The sequence below is a fragment of the Protopterus annectens genome, chromosome 8.part0 (genome assembly GCF_019279795.1).
Source record: "Protopterus annectens isolate FY-2018-M chromosome 8.part0, PAN1.0, whole genome shotgun sequence".
Lineage (NCBI taxonomy): Eukaryota > Metazoa > Chordata > Ceratodontiformes > Protopteridae > Protopterus > Protopterus annectens.
Window position 1 is genome coordinate 533357160 of NC_056741.1, and position 16143 is coordinate 533373302.

Here is a 16143-nt window from a genome sequence, read left to right on the forward strand (position 1 = left end):
CTGTTGCACTACTCCTCTGGTTGGCAGGCTGCCACTGACGGCCTCTGTAGGAGCCCTTCGATTGACCTCTGCCTCTAGGGCGCCTGTTCCTGCCTCTCTGGGCTCTGTCCGAGTCTGGAAAGGACCAATTCTTTGTAGGCCAGTTTCTGCTGAATCTCGGTGGTTGAACTTGCAGGAAATCTTTAACTGTTTGCACAGATTTTGCTTTTTCTTCAACCATTTTTAGAATCTCCTGTGCAGGGGAGCTAAATAAATTTTGTTTCTCCATTGGAGCATCGAGGAGTTTAGCTTTGACATGGTCTGGCAAAGATTGCTCCTTCAGCCAGGCATGCCTACGAATAACTGCCCCAGTCATAGCTGATCTAAATGAAGCCTCCAGTGCATCATAGCCACATTTTAAGAAATGATTACTAACCTGTTGTGAGTTATGTACCAAATCCTGAAGGGATTTACGGTCTAGGGGTTCAGGAGAAGAAAGTTTCTTATTCAGTTCATCTAACAAATACTCTTGGTACTGTATCATATGGAATTGACAGTTTAATGCCCTGACAGAAAGAGTTGCAGATGTATACACCTTCTTTCCCCATCTCTAAAGCTCTAGACTCTCTTTCAGAGGGTAGGGATTTTTGGCAGTAGCGGCTGCAACCCCTTTAGGGCCCTGAGAAATAGTTTCTGGGTCTGCAGAATGGGCTTTATACGGATGGAAATGAGAATCCGGGACCCTGTAATATCTGTCAGGTTTGGCAGGGGCCGGAGGAAGAGTATCAGGGGCTGTACTGACATCATTGTACACATCATCAATTACATTTAGAACAGGAGGTATAGCTAAGGGCCTATGCTGAGGCAAATGCAAAAAGGTCCTTAATCTTTTTCTAGAATCAGAGAAATCCTGACCTTGCCATTGAAAGTGCTCTCTCATGGAGTGTAAAGTCTCCCCAAAGGAAAACTCTTCAGGAGGGGAGGCCGAAGGGATTAGATTCCTCTTCATCTGAATCCTCATAAGGCGAGTAAGCCCCTTCCTGGTGGTCTGACAACTCAGATCCATCCGTGGAATCATCTGAGGAGTGAGGTTCAGAGGGGTCAGTCCTGGGCCTTTTGTCTGGAGGAGGTTGAGAGGCCCTGTCTGGGTGAGGTTGTGAACCCCTAATTAAGGAGATAAGGTCCTCAGCAAGGCTGAGGATCTGTGAACTAGAGGAAGGCCTCTGGGGTGTACATTTGGCAGGCAAAGCTTTTGAAAGTTTGGCAGCTTTAGCCATAGAAAAGGCCTTAATGGTCATAGAAGCTGGGGGCCTAGCTGCCCCACGTGCAGGGGTAGAAATGTCCAAAGGTATGGTGTCGGACAATTCCTGAACACTAGCTTCGGTAGGTAGTTCTGAAGCCGACTCAGCCGGGGCCTCTCGGGCCTCGGTGGTCTAAGTATGGTTTCGGAAGAAGGAATCGCAGAGGACTCGGTTTCGGCCGAAACCAAGACACTCGCGGTAGGCCTAGCCGTGGTTTCAGCCAAAACCACGGGCCGCGAGTGTCGGTCCTTTTCCTTGTGTTTTTTGACCATATGCGAAGTCGGAGTCTCCGACGGCATTTTATAAGCAAAAGCGGCTCCAAAAAATTCCTCTGCAAACTCCGACCAATGTCTAAGAGTTCGTCGGTTGAATGAGGCACAGGCTAAACAGGCAGATACGTCGTGGTCTGGGCCAAAGCAAGGAAGGCAGTAAGAATGGAAATCCTTATGAGGTATTTGCTTCCCACAAGTTAAACAGTTATTTACTTTGTCTGACATCGGCTGAGGCAAGAAAGAGTCCCCAACGGGGTACTTAGCTTTTTTCGAAGTCTTCGGTAGCTGAAATCACTGGATCTGACCGACCGGCACTTGCGAACAGCTTCTGCTTCGGGCACCGCGCGGCAAGAAAGACTGAGGAAAATGGCATCGGCTGATGCTTTTATACCCCAGACGCTCTGACGTCGGGGAAAGTGCGACAGCCGAGGCCAGACCCAGACTTTGGAATCCGGCCGACCGAAGGGCTGCCTGAGGCAGGACAACCCATATGTTATGACTGCAGATGCATCCTTGAAGGACATCTAGCAGCTGTTCAGATTTCCTGAGAGGCGTGGGTCCTGTCCAAGTAAAATCTAAGTTGTCTGTGCATGTCCAAGCAGTGCAGTATTTGTTCCCCTTTGTTCTGTGGATTAGAAAAGAAGGTTAGCAAATGAATGGACTGATTAAGAGCCACACTGGATACCACCTTGGGCATAAAGGAAGGATTGGTCCTGAGGGACACCCTGTCCGCATGAAAGAGGATGAAAGGCTCTACTGCCATGAGGACCTGTAATTCAGACACCCTTCTTGCTGAAGTGAAGGCTAGAAGGAAGACTGTTTTCCAAGAAAGAAATTTCAACTCCGCAGTTGCAGATGGCTCAAAAGGAGGTAGAGTGAGTTTTTCCAATACAAAGTTAAGATCCCAGGCAGGAGTAGGGGCTCTCCTGGGTGGTCTTAAATTTTTGGCCCCTCTGAGGAATTGTTTCAGTAGGGGGTGAGAGAAGAGGGGTGGCTCAGTATTATAATGTGCTGAGATGGCTGAGGCATGAATTTTAATGGAAGAGAAGGAAAGGCCCTTGTGAAGCATCTCTGTTAAGTATTGTAGGATATGTGGTAAACTAGGCACTGTTGTGTCCATCCCCTGAGTCTGGCTCCAGGAACAGAATCTTTTCCACTTTTCAGCATAGGATTTTCTAGTACTTGGCCTCCTTGCCTCCAGGATGACATCCAGCACTTGTTTGCTGAGGGATGGTATAAGAGAACTCAGGTAATTAGCTAGGCTGCCATGTTCAGGGTTTGAAGCTGGGGGTACAGAATCTGGCCCTCCTGCTGGGACAGTAGGGAAGGAGTCCGAGGCAGGTGCCATGGTTCTAGTAGTGACACACTGCACAAGAGGGGGTACCAGTGTTGGCGTGGCCAGTCTGGTGCAAGGAGAACTGTCCTTGGTTTGGCCTGCTTGATCTTTAGTAAAACTTTTGAGAGGAGAGGCAGAGGGGGAAAGGCATAAACTGAGAGGATTTTACAGGAAAAGGACAGGGCATCCACTTTCCAAGCTTGGCTGTGAGGAGTCCTTATGCAGAATTTGTCCAATTGGGAGTTCTAAGCGAAGGCAAACAGGTCTATCTTATGGGCTTCCCCCGTTTGTTTCTCAGAATAGTGAATATCTTTGGCTCCAGTTTCCACTCATATGGGTCCATTAGATTTCTGCTTAGGTTGTCTGCCAGTGTATTTAGCTTGCCTGGCAGGAATTGAGCTTGTAGGTGCACTTGGTAGCTCAAGGTTGTGTTCCACAGAGCCATGGCTAGTCTGCAGAGGGGGTATTAGTGGGTTCCTTTTGCTTGTTTATGTACCACATAACAGTGGTGCTGTCCGTCTTTACCAATAATTGTCCTGGAAGAATGTGGTCCTTGAAGGCTGTCAGAGAATTCTGTACAGCTAATATTTCTTTTTGATTGATATGCAGGTGCATTTGACTCGGGTTCCATTTGCCCTGAATGCATTGCCCTACCAAGTGAACCCTCTATCCATAGTCTGATGTGTCTGTTGTTAGGGTTTGGGTGCAGGAGTTAGACTGAATGGCAGTCTCTTGTGGTGGCAGGCCTCTGCCCACCAAAGGAAGGAACGATGGGAATCATTGATTCCTGGTCCTGAGAATGCGGACACCATAGGCATTTTAGATACCATTGTAGTTTCCTCATATGCAGTCTTGCATATGGAACTAGTAGAATGCAAGAGGCCAAGAACCCCAGGGCTTGCAGTATTTTCCTTGCAGATAGCTGGGTCTTTGTGGCCAGTAGTTTGAAGTAGATAGTCAAATAAACCTGTTTCTCTGGCGTGAGATAGGCCATCTGGGAAATTGTATGCAAGCTTGCTCCCGGGAACATAATTTGTTGGCAGGGTACTAGGTGAGATTGCTTTTTGTTTATAGCGTACCCCAGTGAGGTTAGCAGTTTCTTTACAAATGCCAGATGATCCAGTAGTATGTCCTGGCTTTCTGCCTGAATTAGACAATCGTTCAGGTATGGGTATATTTGAATATTTCTTTGCCTGCAGAATGCAATGACTGGAGCTAGGCACTTTGTGAATACCCTGGGTGCAGCAGATAAGCCAAAAGGCAGTGCAGAGAACTGATAGTGCATGTAGCCTGCTCTGAAGCGTAGGTATTTCTGCAAGATTCCCTTATTGGATATGCAGGTAAGCTTCCTTTAAATCCAATGTTGCCAACCAGGCATTTTTGCCTAGCATGGGAAGCAGCTGATGAAGAGTTAGCATTTTGAATTTTGGAATTACCAAAAAGGTGTTTAGGATAGACAAGTCCAGGATGAGACGCCAGGTATTGTCTTTTCAGGGTACCAGGAAAAGTCTCGAGTAAAAACCTTGTCCCCAATCCTCTTTTGGGACAGGCTTAATAGCCCCTGAGACTTAGAAGATTGAGAACCTGCTGCTGAGCCTCTGCCCACTGATTTCGGGGTACATCTGGCCAACCATTTGGGGTTGGTAAGGAGTGGAAGTGGAATCTGTATCCTTGGGAAACTACATTTAGAACCCATTTGTCTTGGGTAATGAGTTCCCAGTTTTTTGCATGCAGTGTGATCTTTCCCCTAAAGGAACAGTCACTGAGCAGGGCTTGGAAGGTTTAAGGTTAAATCATTGTGATAGTTTACTATAAGGGGGTGTCTTACCACTTTCAGCTTTGGAAGAGGCCCCCACTGCTTAGGCCTGTGAGTACCTTGAGACTGAAGCCTGGGTGGTCTGCTGGTCCCGGGTTTGGACTGAAAAGGCCTGGAAGAGACAGGAAAGGACCAATTCTTAGAAGGCCAGTGCCTACTAAATCTGGGAGGCTGTACTTGCAGGAAATCTTTAACAGTTTGCATAGATTTAGCTTTTTCCTCCATCTTTTTAAGTACTACTACTGCTTTGTTGCCAAACAGGCAGTCTTGGTTTAAGGGAGCACCCAGTAATTTAGCTTTAACATGATCTGGTAAAGTCTGCACCTTAAGCCAAGCATGCCTTCTAAGCACAGACCCAGTGACATCAGCTTTGCAAGATGCCTCTAATGAATCAAAACCACATTGCAAAGTATGTTTACCAACTTGTTCAGAAGAATGCATTAAATCCTATAATTCTTTATTTTCAGCACAGTCGGGAATCAACATAATTTTCTGTTTAAGTAATCCAATAATATGCTGTTGATACTTTTAACATATGAAACTGGCAGTTTAAGGCCCTAATGGCCAAAGTAGTAGAAGTGTATACCTTCTTCCCCTATCTGTCCAGGGCTCTGGAATCTCTATCAAAGGGGGTAGGGTTTTTGGCAGTAGTAGCCTTAATGCCTTTGGGTCCCTGTGAAATGGTCTCTGGATCCACAATAGGATTTGTAAAAAGGAACTTGTGAGAATTAGGTACTCTGTAATATCTGTCAGGTTTCCTGGGAGCCGGAGGTAGTGTGTCTGGGGCCAGGCTAGATTCCATAAAGGCATCATCTACAATGTCCAGTACAGGAGGGATAGCTAAAGGCCTGTGTTGAGGTAGGATTAAGAATTCCCTAAGCCTCTTTTTGGAGTCAGAATAATCCTGGCTTTCCCAGTGGAAATGCTTCCTAAGAGTATGCAAAGTTTCACCAAAAGAGAATTCTTCTGGAGGGGAAACAGAGGGAATGGAGTCCTCTCCATCAGAATCCTCATACGTAGAAAAGGGCAAATCCTGGTCATCAGAAGAAACAGAAATTTCAGAATCCTGATCCGAAGAATAAGAAGGAAAATCAGTTCTAGGTCTCTTGGAGGGAGAAGGGTGGCTTCCTCTGATTAGAGTAATAAGGTCTTCAGCCATTCTTATCATTTGTTTTTTAGGCATAGGGGCCTAACCATGTGGTCTGGGCATCGGTTTTCTTGGTGTGGATCGAGTTTCAGGCCTTGAAGAAGAAGATGGCGTTGGTTTGATATGCAAGTCAGTAGGCCTGAATACATCCTCAGAAGCCGGTGCCTGCACAGCGGCTCCGGACCCATCCTAGGTAGAGACATCCGCAGGTTCCATAGTCGAAGAAGCATCTCACAGCATACCAGACTCTGAATGGGTCTCAGTAGAGGCCTGTGAATCTAAAGTAGCAGGTATCAGGGGCTGCGAAAGCACCTCACTGAGTACCGGCAAACTGGCAACTAGCTTAACGGAAGTGCCGTTGGAAGTTTTGGACCTATGCGGTCTGTCTCTGTCTTTATCTTTGCATTTTTTCGGAATATCGGTAGTCAGGTGGCTTACCGAAGTCATTTCTGGATAATTGAATTGAGTACCAAAATAGTTAAATGCAAAAATGAACCGACAACGAATAGTTTGGGGATTGAATAAGGCACAAAACCGATAGCAAGGGACGTCGTGGTCTGGGCCTAAGCGAGGAATGCAGTACGAATAAAAATCTTTATGAGGTATTTGCTTTCCACAAGAAATACAATTGTTAACTTTTACTGATATCAGTTTAGAGCAAGAAAAAGGATCCCCAATGGGGTACTCAGCTTTTTTGAAGACTTCAGATCTGAAACCTGAAAATGAAAATTTCAGGAGTCGGCTGACCGGCACTTGTGAACTGCTTCTGCTACTGCGCACAGCAAGAAAGACTAATGTAATGGCGTCGGCTGCATGCTTTACACCCCTGACTATCTGGAGTCATGGAAGATTAGACAGCAACCGACGCAGGACCCAAGACTTTGATAACCAGGCTGACTGAGGGCTACCTGCAGGCAGACAACCCAAATGTAATGACTGCAACAGTGAAACACTAAGATCATCAAAAATGTTTCAACTTCTGCAAGGCTTTACCCTTACCTTGGAAAGACCTGAAAAGTTCAGCAGCAGTAGTACCAAAAAGAACCCCCCCCCCCCCCCCAAAGGAGCATTCAATAGTCTGGCCTTACGGTCATCAGACAAAGCTTGAAGATGAAGCAAAGAGTAAGGGGGGAGAAACTTCGGAGGTACAGCCCAACTGAAAAGGGCAGTAGTTTTCCCTCAGCATCAGGAAGTTCAGAAACCACTTTGGAAACGTGAAAAAGGATGGCCAAAACACACTTTGTCATAAGAGTGTTGTAACTGATGGCACAAAAGGATAAGTGGCAGCAGTGTAAATCTTTTTGCCAATCTCTATTTCATCCTATTATCCTTATCTGAAGGGAAAAACTTGGTCGAGGGAACAACATGGAGGGTTTGTCAGAAGACAGAGATACAGCAAAAGATTCAGCAGAAAGGCATTTATAAAATTTACACTCCTCAGGGGCTTTGTAAAATCTATCAGGTTTCTTAGGTGTGGGGGTTGAGAATCAGGTGCCACAGAAGCTGATGAAAAGGTATCCAAGAAGGGTAGCCATAACAGAAGGAGCAGCTGATGGCTTAGTAGACTCCATCTGGAGGAGCTCATAATATCTTTTCTGAATGCCAGACTTCAGAATAATCCCACTTAAAAAACTCCATCATCCAGGCTATAGTACACCCCAAAGGAGAGTTCCTCCCGAGGGGAATCCGGACTAAGAGAGTCCTCTTCCTCTGAATCATACTCCAAAGGGGAAGGAATTTGAAAAATGTAAGCCAGGGACTCGTCTCCCAAACCAAGATCCTCATCTGAAGAATCCAGTTCCTTGGGTCTTTTTAAAGGAGTGGAAGACCAGGGATGAGCAGGCACACACACCCCATGAGGAGGCCTTAAAGCCATCAAAGCACTGAAAACCCCGAGTAAAATCCTGACATTCAAGTTGGGGATTCTTAACTACAGGAAAAATATGCTTGGTTTTCTGTTTCTTTTTGTCCAGGATGTCTGCACGAAACACCCTCCGATGGTCAGACCCCTGGTGACTTTCAATAAGCGTGGTTGGAATCTCCAACTATGATCTGTATAATCCCTCTTGGTCCTTCTGATATAATCAGCTGAGGTTCCCCCTCAACATCAGGGGCAGACACTTGTAAAGTCTCTGAAGATGCATGAGAAGTCAAATCCATGCCAGCCTCCGATGGGGGTCGTGGCACAGGAATCTGAAGCAAACACCAGGTTATACTCTGGGCTTTCACTAGCCTTGAAAGAGATGTCTGGGGGAGGAAGGACAGCAGCAGTATCAGGCCTAAGTTTTATGGCCTTTTTCTTGACAGACAGATTCCACCACAGCACCATGAGCTGGTTCTCAATGTAAATAGATAAAGGGGAGAGACAACTACGCAGGGCCCCAGGGACAAAATCTGGCAAGACAGAACACTCCATTTGGCTGTGGGAAGCACCCAGACAGAAAAGACACTGGATGTATAGTCTTTATGGGGAATCTGCCTCCCACACCGACATTTTCTCTTTCTGAATGACATGAACCCAACAGCACTAAAGAAAAAAGAAAGATAAGAAGAAAGCCCAGCAGAGCACTCATCTGAAACTACGCTTGGTAAGATGTACAGCAGAAGGGTGTCCAGACGGTGTTCAAAGATGGCATTCGGAATGATGGCAAAGAATTTCTGATTGTGTGCATCTGTACATCACCTTATCACCTATGCCTTTCCATGGGGAGCAAATGAGTGATGTACAATGCCTATAAGTATAAAAGACTTTGGCATACTGGCCAGATGTTAGGCTATCCTTGGTAGGAGACCCTTTGCATTATGAATACTGCAACAGTGACATGGAAGGACATCAGCATTTTCCAAGATAAAAAAACTGCAGAGGAGGAGAAACTGGCTCAAACAGGGCTAGGTTCAATTTCTCTAAAACAAGGTTTAAATACCAGAGTGGTGCAATTTCCCTTTCTTGGAAGTTCAAGATGTAAAACTCCTAAGACCTACTTTATGGAAGGCTTAAGACTACAAAGGGGAGGGGGGTCCATGTCAAAGCAGATTTAGCAGAAATGTGCACCTTTAAGAAACTATAAGAAAGGTGAATTTCACAATGGTCTGACAGATAATCCAAGCTACAATAACCTGCTTAGTACTTTGAGTACTTGGGCCTTGGTCTCGAGACAGACACCAAACAGAGAATCTCTTCCACGCAACTGGGTGCAATTTCCTTGTGTCTGGTTTCCTAGCCTCCCTGATAATGTTTACATTTACAGTATGTACATTTCAAGTTAGGATAAGGGTGAAATCATCCAGACTGTCCAAGCTGAGATGCAGCAAAAGTGCCCCTTATGTTTTGATAGAGAAGGTCTATCCACTGAGACAACACTGCTGGGATAACACAGGAGCGAGAAAGAGAAACTGTATTGTTACTGGGGCCCAAAGGGTGCTAGCATAAAAGCTTTCTCTCTCTCTCCTACTTGACTTTTAGTAACACAATAGTGATCAGGGGTGTAAGAGGAAAAGGGTAAAGAAACACACCTGCCCATTTGAGGGAGAATGCAGCTATTTTCCACATCGCTGAAGATACACTTCTACAACAGAAATTCTTAGTTGTCTGTTCAGAGAAGAAGCAAAATGGTGTCCCATCTACTGCTGTCCCACTCCTTAGCTAAACAGTGGAACTCTCTCCCCACACACCTACGCAACCTACCTAACCATACAAATTTCAAATCTCAGTTACTCTCTCATCTTTTTTCCAAATGGGAATGCCCTTGCCACACTCCAACTTAAACACCCACCCCCCACTCATTCCACCTTGCACTGACTCATCCAACTATCTCTACTATTACTTCGACCCACGCAAAACAATCCCTCCCCTACCAAAAACTAATTTTCTCTCTAATATCTATTATACTATACTCTCCAATCTCAAATATACTATTACCCTCTCCATGCATATTTTCCTAACCTACTAATAATGGCAAGTAGCTATATATTTTGAAATTTCTGTATTGAATTATGTCTTCATTTTTGTAACATTGTGACAAGCCAATTGCAAATGTCATGGAGCTTATCTGTAAATGTTTAATTAGCTGTATGAACTATGTCCTTTTGTAACATGTGAAATGTAACTTGCAATTATTGTGGAGCTTTTCTCCTTGAGCCTCCACTGAAAATGGGCTCTTCTTGGCTCAGTGGACTTCGCCGGTCATCAAACTTAAATAAATAAATAAATAGTCTACTACTGGTACACCTCACATCCTGACAACATCCAGGAAGACATGCGTATTCCACATCCATTCTTGTGGGTCTATCTGTGATCTGATCAGCCTAAATATTTTTCTTGGGAAGGGATGCAATCTGCTATGACAGTCAAGCATGCCTCTCGGATGAGCTCTCATATTCACATTGCCAGTGTGCACACTACTACAACTTTGTTAAAGTGCTTACTTCCTAAGCTCCAAGTACAATCAGAGAGAAGTATCATGCAACACATTAACAAATAAATACATTACTACAAATTAATGACTGGTTGCTCAGGCAAGGACTCTGAATACCCCCAAAATAAATAGTGAAATAGTGACAAAAACTGAAATAACAAAATGCTGTTATTAAAGTGCAGTCTACTTATAATACCATATGATGATGTTCCAGATGTCAATTCCATAATTATGTGTCCTATTTCAAAAGGAAGACCAACAACACAGATTCAAATCCATATAATATTCATCAAAGCCACAACTACAACATTTTCTCAACAAGTAAAACCCAGTCTCAATTCCTCCCTGAAAAGACAAAACAGACAAAGTAGTTGAATGAAGTGGAAAGTACAAATTGGTGAAATGGGTATTCACATAAACTGAACGAAAGGGATACTAACCCCAAAACACCTGTCAAAGAAGAAGAAAGAAAGGAAGGAGGAAGGGAAGTCCAAGATCCAAAACTCATTCTAACAACTATTTCACGGAAGGCTTAAATAGCATGGGGGAGTTGCATGCTCCTATAAGTTCATAGGAGTATAAGTTCATAGGTCAGTACTAAGCTAACTGCCTTTTCGAGCCATTTTAGCCATTTAAGCTTAGCCACTAGACTCAAAGACTCAAACCCCCACCTTGTGTGTAAGCAAAACACCTTAACCATTAGGCCACCCTCCCAACCCTGCTATTAGAACATCTGTTGCTTTGTGACATTAGATGATGATTGTCATTTACTCACCCATTTGCCAAGACGAATCCATGCAATATTTGAATTAAGCTTAAGTCATAATGGTGCATGCAAATGATGCTTCAAAAACATTTAAGCAATTTGACATAATGCTAGCAATATGTAGTATGTATACAAGAGTTCGTCCTCACCTGCCTGTTAATACCACATTACTGCAATATTGCTTGTGAGGATTTGTAGGATGCCTCTCTCCCAAATCTTTCTGAAGGCCTTCAGTGCCAGAATTACAGTCATAGTTTCCTTCACACTGATGTGATTCTTTCTCTCATCCTGATGCCAAGTTGCCTGAATATGAAGTGATCCCTCATGCCCTGCCCAGGCTAGGTTGGAGAGGTCTGTGGTTAGGGGTCACAGTTGACTGATGTGCTCTAAAAGGGACCCCCAGGTTGAGTTGGAGGTGCCCTTTTCACAATAAGATCTCTTTCCTTATTCAAAGGAGGAGGTGAATCTTGGTTCCTAGAGACTGTGAATTATATCACTTGTTCCTGATGAAGTGAACATCCTTGCATGCAAACATGCTAGAGGCACCATCAGGATGCAAAAACAAAACAAGAAGCCGAACACTCCCCTTACTCCCTTACTGTTACCACTTCCTTTTCTAAGACATTCTGCATGTATAGCATCAGATAAATTACCTTGTCTTATGGTATATATATATATAAAAAAAAAAAAAAAAAACTCTTTGGAGGTCTTGTGTTCAAGAATGCTCCTAAGAATGCTAGGATCACAGATGGACTGAGAATGGACCTCAAGACTGATGAAGAGACCCAGGCCTATGAAATAAATCAAATAAAGTTCAAAGTCTTGTGACTCCATCCAGAAGTCCACCTGAATGACACAGTCATTAGCATATGGGTTAATATAAATGCTGTTTGGTCTGCAAAATGCTATTACTAGAACTAGGCAATCTGTAAAGACCTTGAGTGTAACATACAAGCCAAAGGGCAAGGAAATGAACTGAAGCAATGTCTTCTTTGAAGAGGCCTCATACACTCCAGGGCTAGCTGCATGGACATTAGGAAGGACAAAGTCTTAAGCCCAAGTGGAAAAGTTGTAGAGAAGAAGCCCTGTATGTGGATGTGGATATGACTAAGGTACCACCTTACCTAGACTGAGGCAAACTTGCAAGCACTAATTTGGCATTCGATGTTTTGCGGCCCACAGCTTCAAGAACTGTCTTAGAGGATTCAGACTGACAGGGCATGCCAAAGACCTCAATACAATCATTGAGAATTCCCTCATTAACACAAACCACTGAGAGACTACCTTGATCACAGAAATAGGAGCCTTTGACACCAACGTCCCCTTGGCATCATAGTGCAATTCTGTCTTCGGTCCAGGAGGACAGGTGACAGTTTGGCAGCTAGCACAGTGGTTACCTGAGACCTTAGCAAACAGGCTCTGAAGACGAGGGCTGCAAAAGCACCTCCTCATGTCCAGAGTTGGTAGACCTACAACTCAGTCATCTGTAAGAATTTTCTCTGTTTCCTGACATTTCTCCTCATTTCACTTAACATGCTTCTTTGGAAGAAGGCTCCAGAGGCCCTGGCCAACAAATTTGTAGCTACAGGGCCAAGAAGCAACCTCTTTAAAAGCTGCAAACTTCTGGAAAGATTAAACTGTTCTAAATTGTCCTCAGTGTGAAATTTTCCCAGTGCAAACAAGAACCCACATCATACAATGGACTGAGGCAAAAAAGACTACAGAAGTCATGGTCGTTGTGGGATATTTGCTTCCTAGGGTCTATACAATTATCAACATTAATAAGAGAGTCAAAATCACTACTGGGCATAAAGTAACCAATGCAGCAGTACAAAACACACAAGAAAATACTCCTATGGGGTACTTACCTGTGTTCTGGAGGCAGGCCAACTGACAGACCGACAATGTTCTGGTGAGGTATGATAGCAAACTGCCTGGCAAGAAAGATTTCAAGATGACGAGTTACTTATACTACCAATGTCCTTATGTGACAAGAGGCATGCAGTCAGACAAAGCCCTGGGGAAAGGTACAGCTCTTGAAGTACGGCTGGCTGGTCAGGCTACCTATTAGCAGGATATCTCAATAATGGCAAATGCAATGATGAGCAATACAAAGAACAGGCTGATTCTACTTCTTTTCCTTATGCTGATGTAAATACTTTTCATAGCAAGAAAAAGAAAAAAGAAGAAACTGTACACTATTTACTTTTACCAAACTCTTACATACATTAGTTATGAAACTTTCACAGTCAATATACTTGAAGGTCACTTGGAAATAGAGACAACTAAAGTTGAAAACTGTTATTAAAACAGAAAATACTGAAAATAAAAAAGTGTAGATACAGCAGGATTCTAACAGTTAAAATTACTACTGCCTTTGAACAGAATATTTAAAGATTTGTTACCTGAACAGAGTAGCCAGTTACATGACCTGGACCCTCAGCAGCAAAAACAATCATAGAAATGGAAAAAAAAAAAACCAGAAGCTACCAAAATTTTTGGTTCTAAATATAACATGCCAAAATAAATTACAAAACACAATGTCATGAGCTATCACACAAAAAAAGTGGTGTCTTACCATAACGGTCCATCTGTGCTGTTGATCTTTACTAATCCTTGACTGTGGGTTTGGTTCTGAGCCTCGAAACCAACTCGACCATTTATTTCAGCTTGTGCCTTCCAAAACTCTTAAACTGGGCACTACCCATGATGCTCCTCTGTAAATTACCTCAGATCGAGTTTGCCAAAAACAGTAACAGACAGATCAAAGTAATAAGAGATATCAAGTTTGACTCCATATAATGAAACCAGTCTTTTGGGACATTCTGTCCACGAACAGTCTTAGGCAGGGGGAAGGAGGGAGGGAATGTCAGGGATTAGTGAAGACCGACAACACAGATGGAATCTTATGGTAAGACAGGTTGTCGATCTTCACGTAATCTTTGACTGCAGGACAGAGTACCTAGCTACCTGAATCTTGGGAGGTCTCATGGGAGGATATTCCGGAGGACCACTGAACTGAAAAATGCATGCCCGCTAGAGACCTGGTCCAATTTGTAATGAGTGATAAAGGTATGAGCAGATGCCCATGTAGCTGCTGCACAAATGTCATCTAAAGAAGCTTGGGCATGAAAAACTGCAGAAGCAGCTACAGCTCTTGTCGAATGAGCTCTTACAGGATGCAATGGTTCAAGTCCCTTTGAATTATAAACAAAAGTGATGCAATCTCTAAGCCATTTAGTTAATGTAACCTTAGAAACTGGGTTAACTAGCAAATGTGAGGTTAAAGCAACAAACAACTGGTCTGATTTCCTGATATCTTTTGTTCTGTGAAGGTAGAAACATAACATCTACAGACGTCTAACAAGTGCAGGCAGTATTCTCCCCTAATGGAGAAATTAGAAAAAAAGACTGGTAGGTTTAAGGTTTGATTGATACTGGATTCTGACACAACCTTTGGTAAAAAGGAAGGATTAGTCCTGAGAGAAACCCTGCCCTTGTGAAATATTAGATAGAGAGGTTTGCAGGGCAAAGCTTGAATTTACGATACTCTTCTGGCCAAGGTGATTGCTATTAAAAACACAGTTTTCCAGGTCAAAAATTTTAATTCACAGGTAGCCGATGGTTCAAAAGGGGATAAGGCGAGGCATTGAATGACCAAGGGTAAATCCCATGAGGCGCTGGGTTCTTTAAATGGTGGCCTTAGCATAAGGGTTTCTTTTAAAAAGGCCTTACACAGTTTATGGGACATGAGAGTAGACCCATCAAAACCAATAAGAAAGTTAAATATCGCAGCCAGGTGTACTCTAATGGTGGAAGCTGAAGAGCCAGAATGATAAAGACAGGTCAAAAATTCTAGAACCTTATTCACAGGAGCCGCATAAGGGTCAAAATCCTTGTCAAGAGCCCATCTAGTGAATTTTCCCATTTACTATGGTACAATTTTCTAGCTGAAGCCTTGTGATGAGCTAGAATGATTTGTTGGACTAATGATGCAAGAGACAAAAGCCTGGCAACCATGGGAATTGAAGAAACCATGCAGTGAGCTTGAGATGGTAGATTCGGATGAAACATTCCTTCTGGGTGAGATAGGAGATCTGAAACTGGGTCCAAAATCCAAAGTTTGCGAAGAAGATGCGGCCAAATGAACGGAAACCACAACTATCAAGGCCAAAACGGGGCAATGAGGATTACTGTGTTCTTCGACCTCTTGGCTTTCCTTAGAAACTGACTTATCAGAGGACTTGGGGGCAATCATGGAGAAGAGCATCTCTGGGTGACTCCCCCTGAAGGGGGATTAGGGCAAAGTAACTGCTGCACTTGTTGTTTAGGAGGTACGCAAACAGATCGCAGCAAAGTTGGACCCAGTGATGAAAAATCTTTCCATCACTGTCGGATTGACAGACCACTCGGGGGGGCAACAGGATAGGTCTTGCTCAGCTTGTCCTCTATCACACTGGAACTCCCTGGAATGTGCATTGCTGTTAGAAAGCAGGTGAAAGAAATCACCCACTGCCAAACTATGAGGGATTCTCCACAAAGCGGATAAGATCTGGTTCCCCCTTGTTTGTTGATATACCAGACTACTGACATGTTGTCCGTCTGAACTGCCACCATTCCAAAAGTACAGTTTTGTACCTACCATAAATGTAGATGTTCGAGTGTATACCCTGCTGCAGTCATCACACTTGGGTTATCTTGTCGTCAGGCGGTCCCGCAGTTGGCCTGAATTCCAAAGTCTTGGTCCGGCGTCGGTTGCTGTCGCTTCTTCCCTGACGTCAGTGAACCAGGGGTATATATAATGCATCCGATGCCATTTTCTTCAGTTTTTCTTGCCCCAGATGTCAGGTGCCCCCAAAAAGGTGGTCAGTAACTAGTACCAATTTAAGAAATCTAGCACAAACACAACATCCCTCCAGCTATAAGCAAATACATCAGGAAGGTATTGTAAACATTTAGACAGTTAGCTCAGAGGGGATGGGGGGAGGGTAACCTGGACTGCAGCAGGGTGTACACTCGAACATCTACATTTATGGTAGGTGCAAAAAGTACAGTTTTGTACCTACCATAAATGTAGATGTCCGATAGGTATGCATCTGCAGTCATCACAT

General features: G+C 43.9%; 1 protein-coding gene across 1 annotated transcript in view; it reads right to left on the reverse strand.

Moving 5' to 3' along the window:
* The window catches only part of SETDB1 (SET domain bifurcated histone lysine methyltransferase 1), a gene marked incomplete in the record, with an annotated part of 3089600 nt that overhangs the window by 1610403 nt on the left and 1463054 nt on the right, over positions 1–16143 (reverse strand). Inside the window, 1 exon segment of the mRNA XM_044080041.1 lies at positions 12901–12966. Coding sequence (XP_043935976.1) covers positions 12901–12966 — 66 coding nt within the window.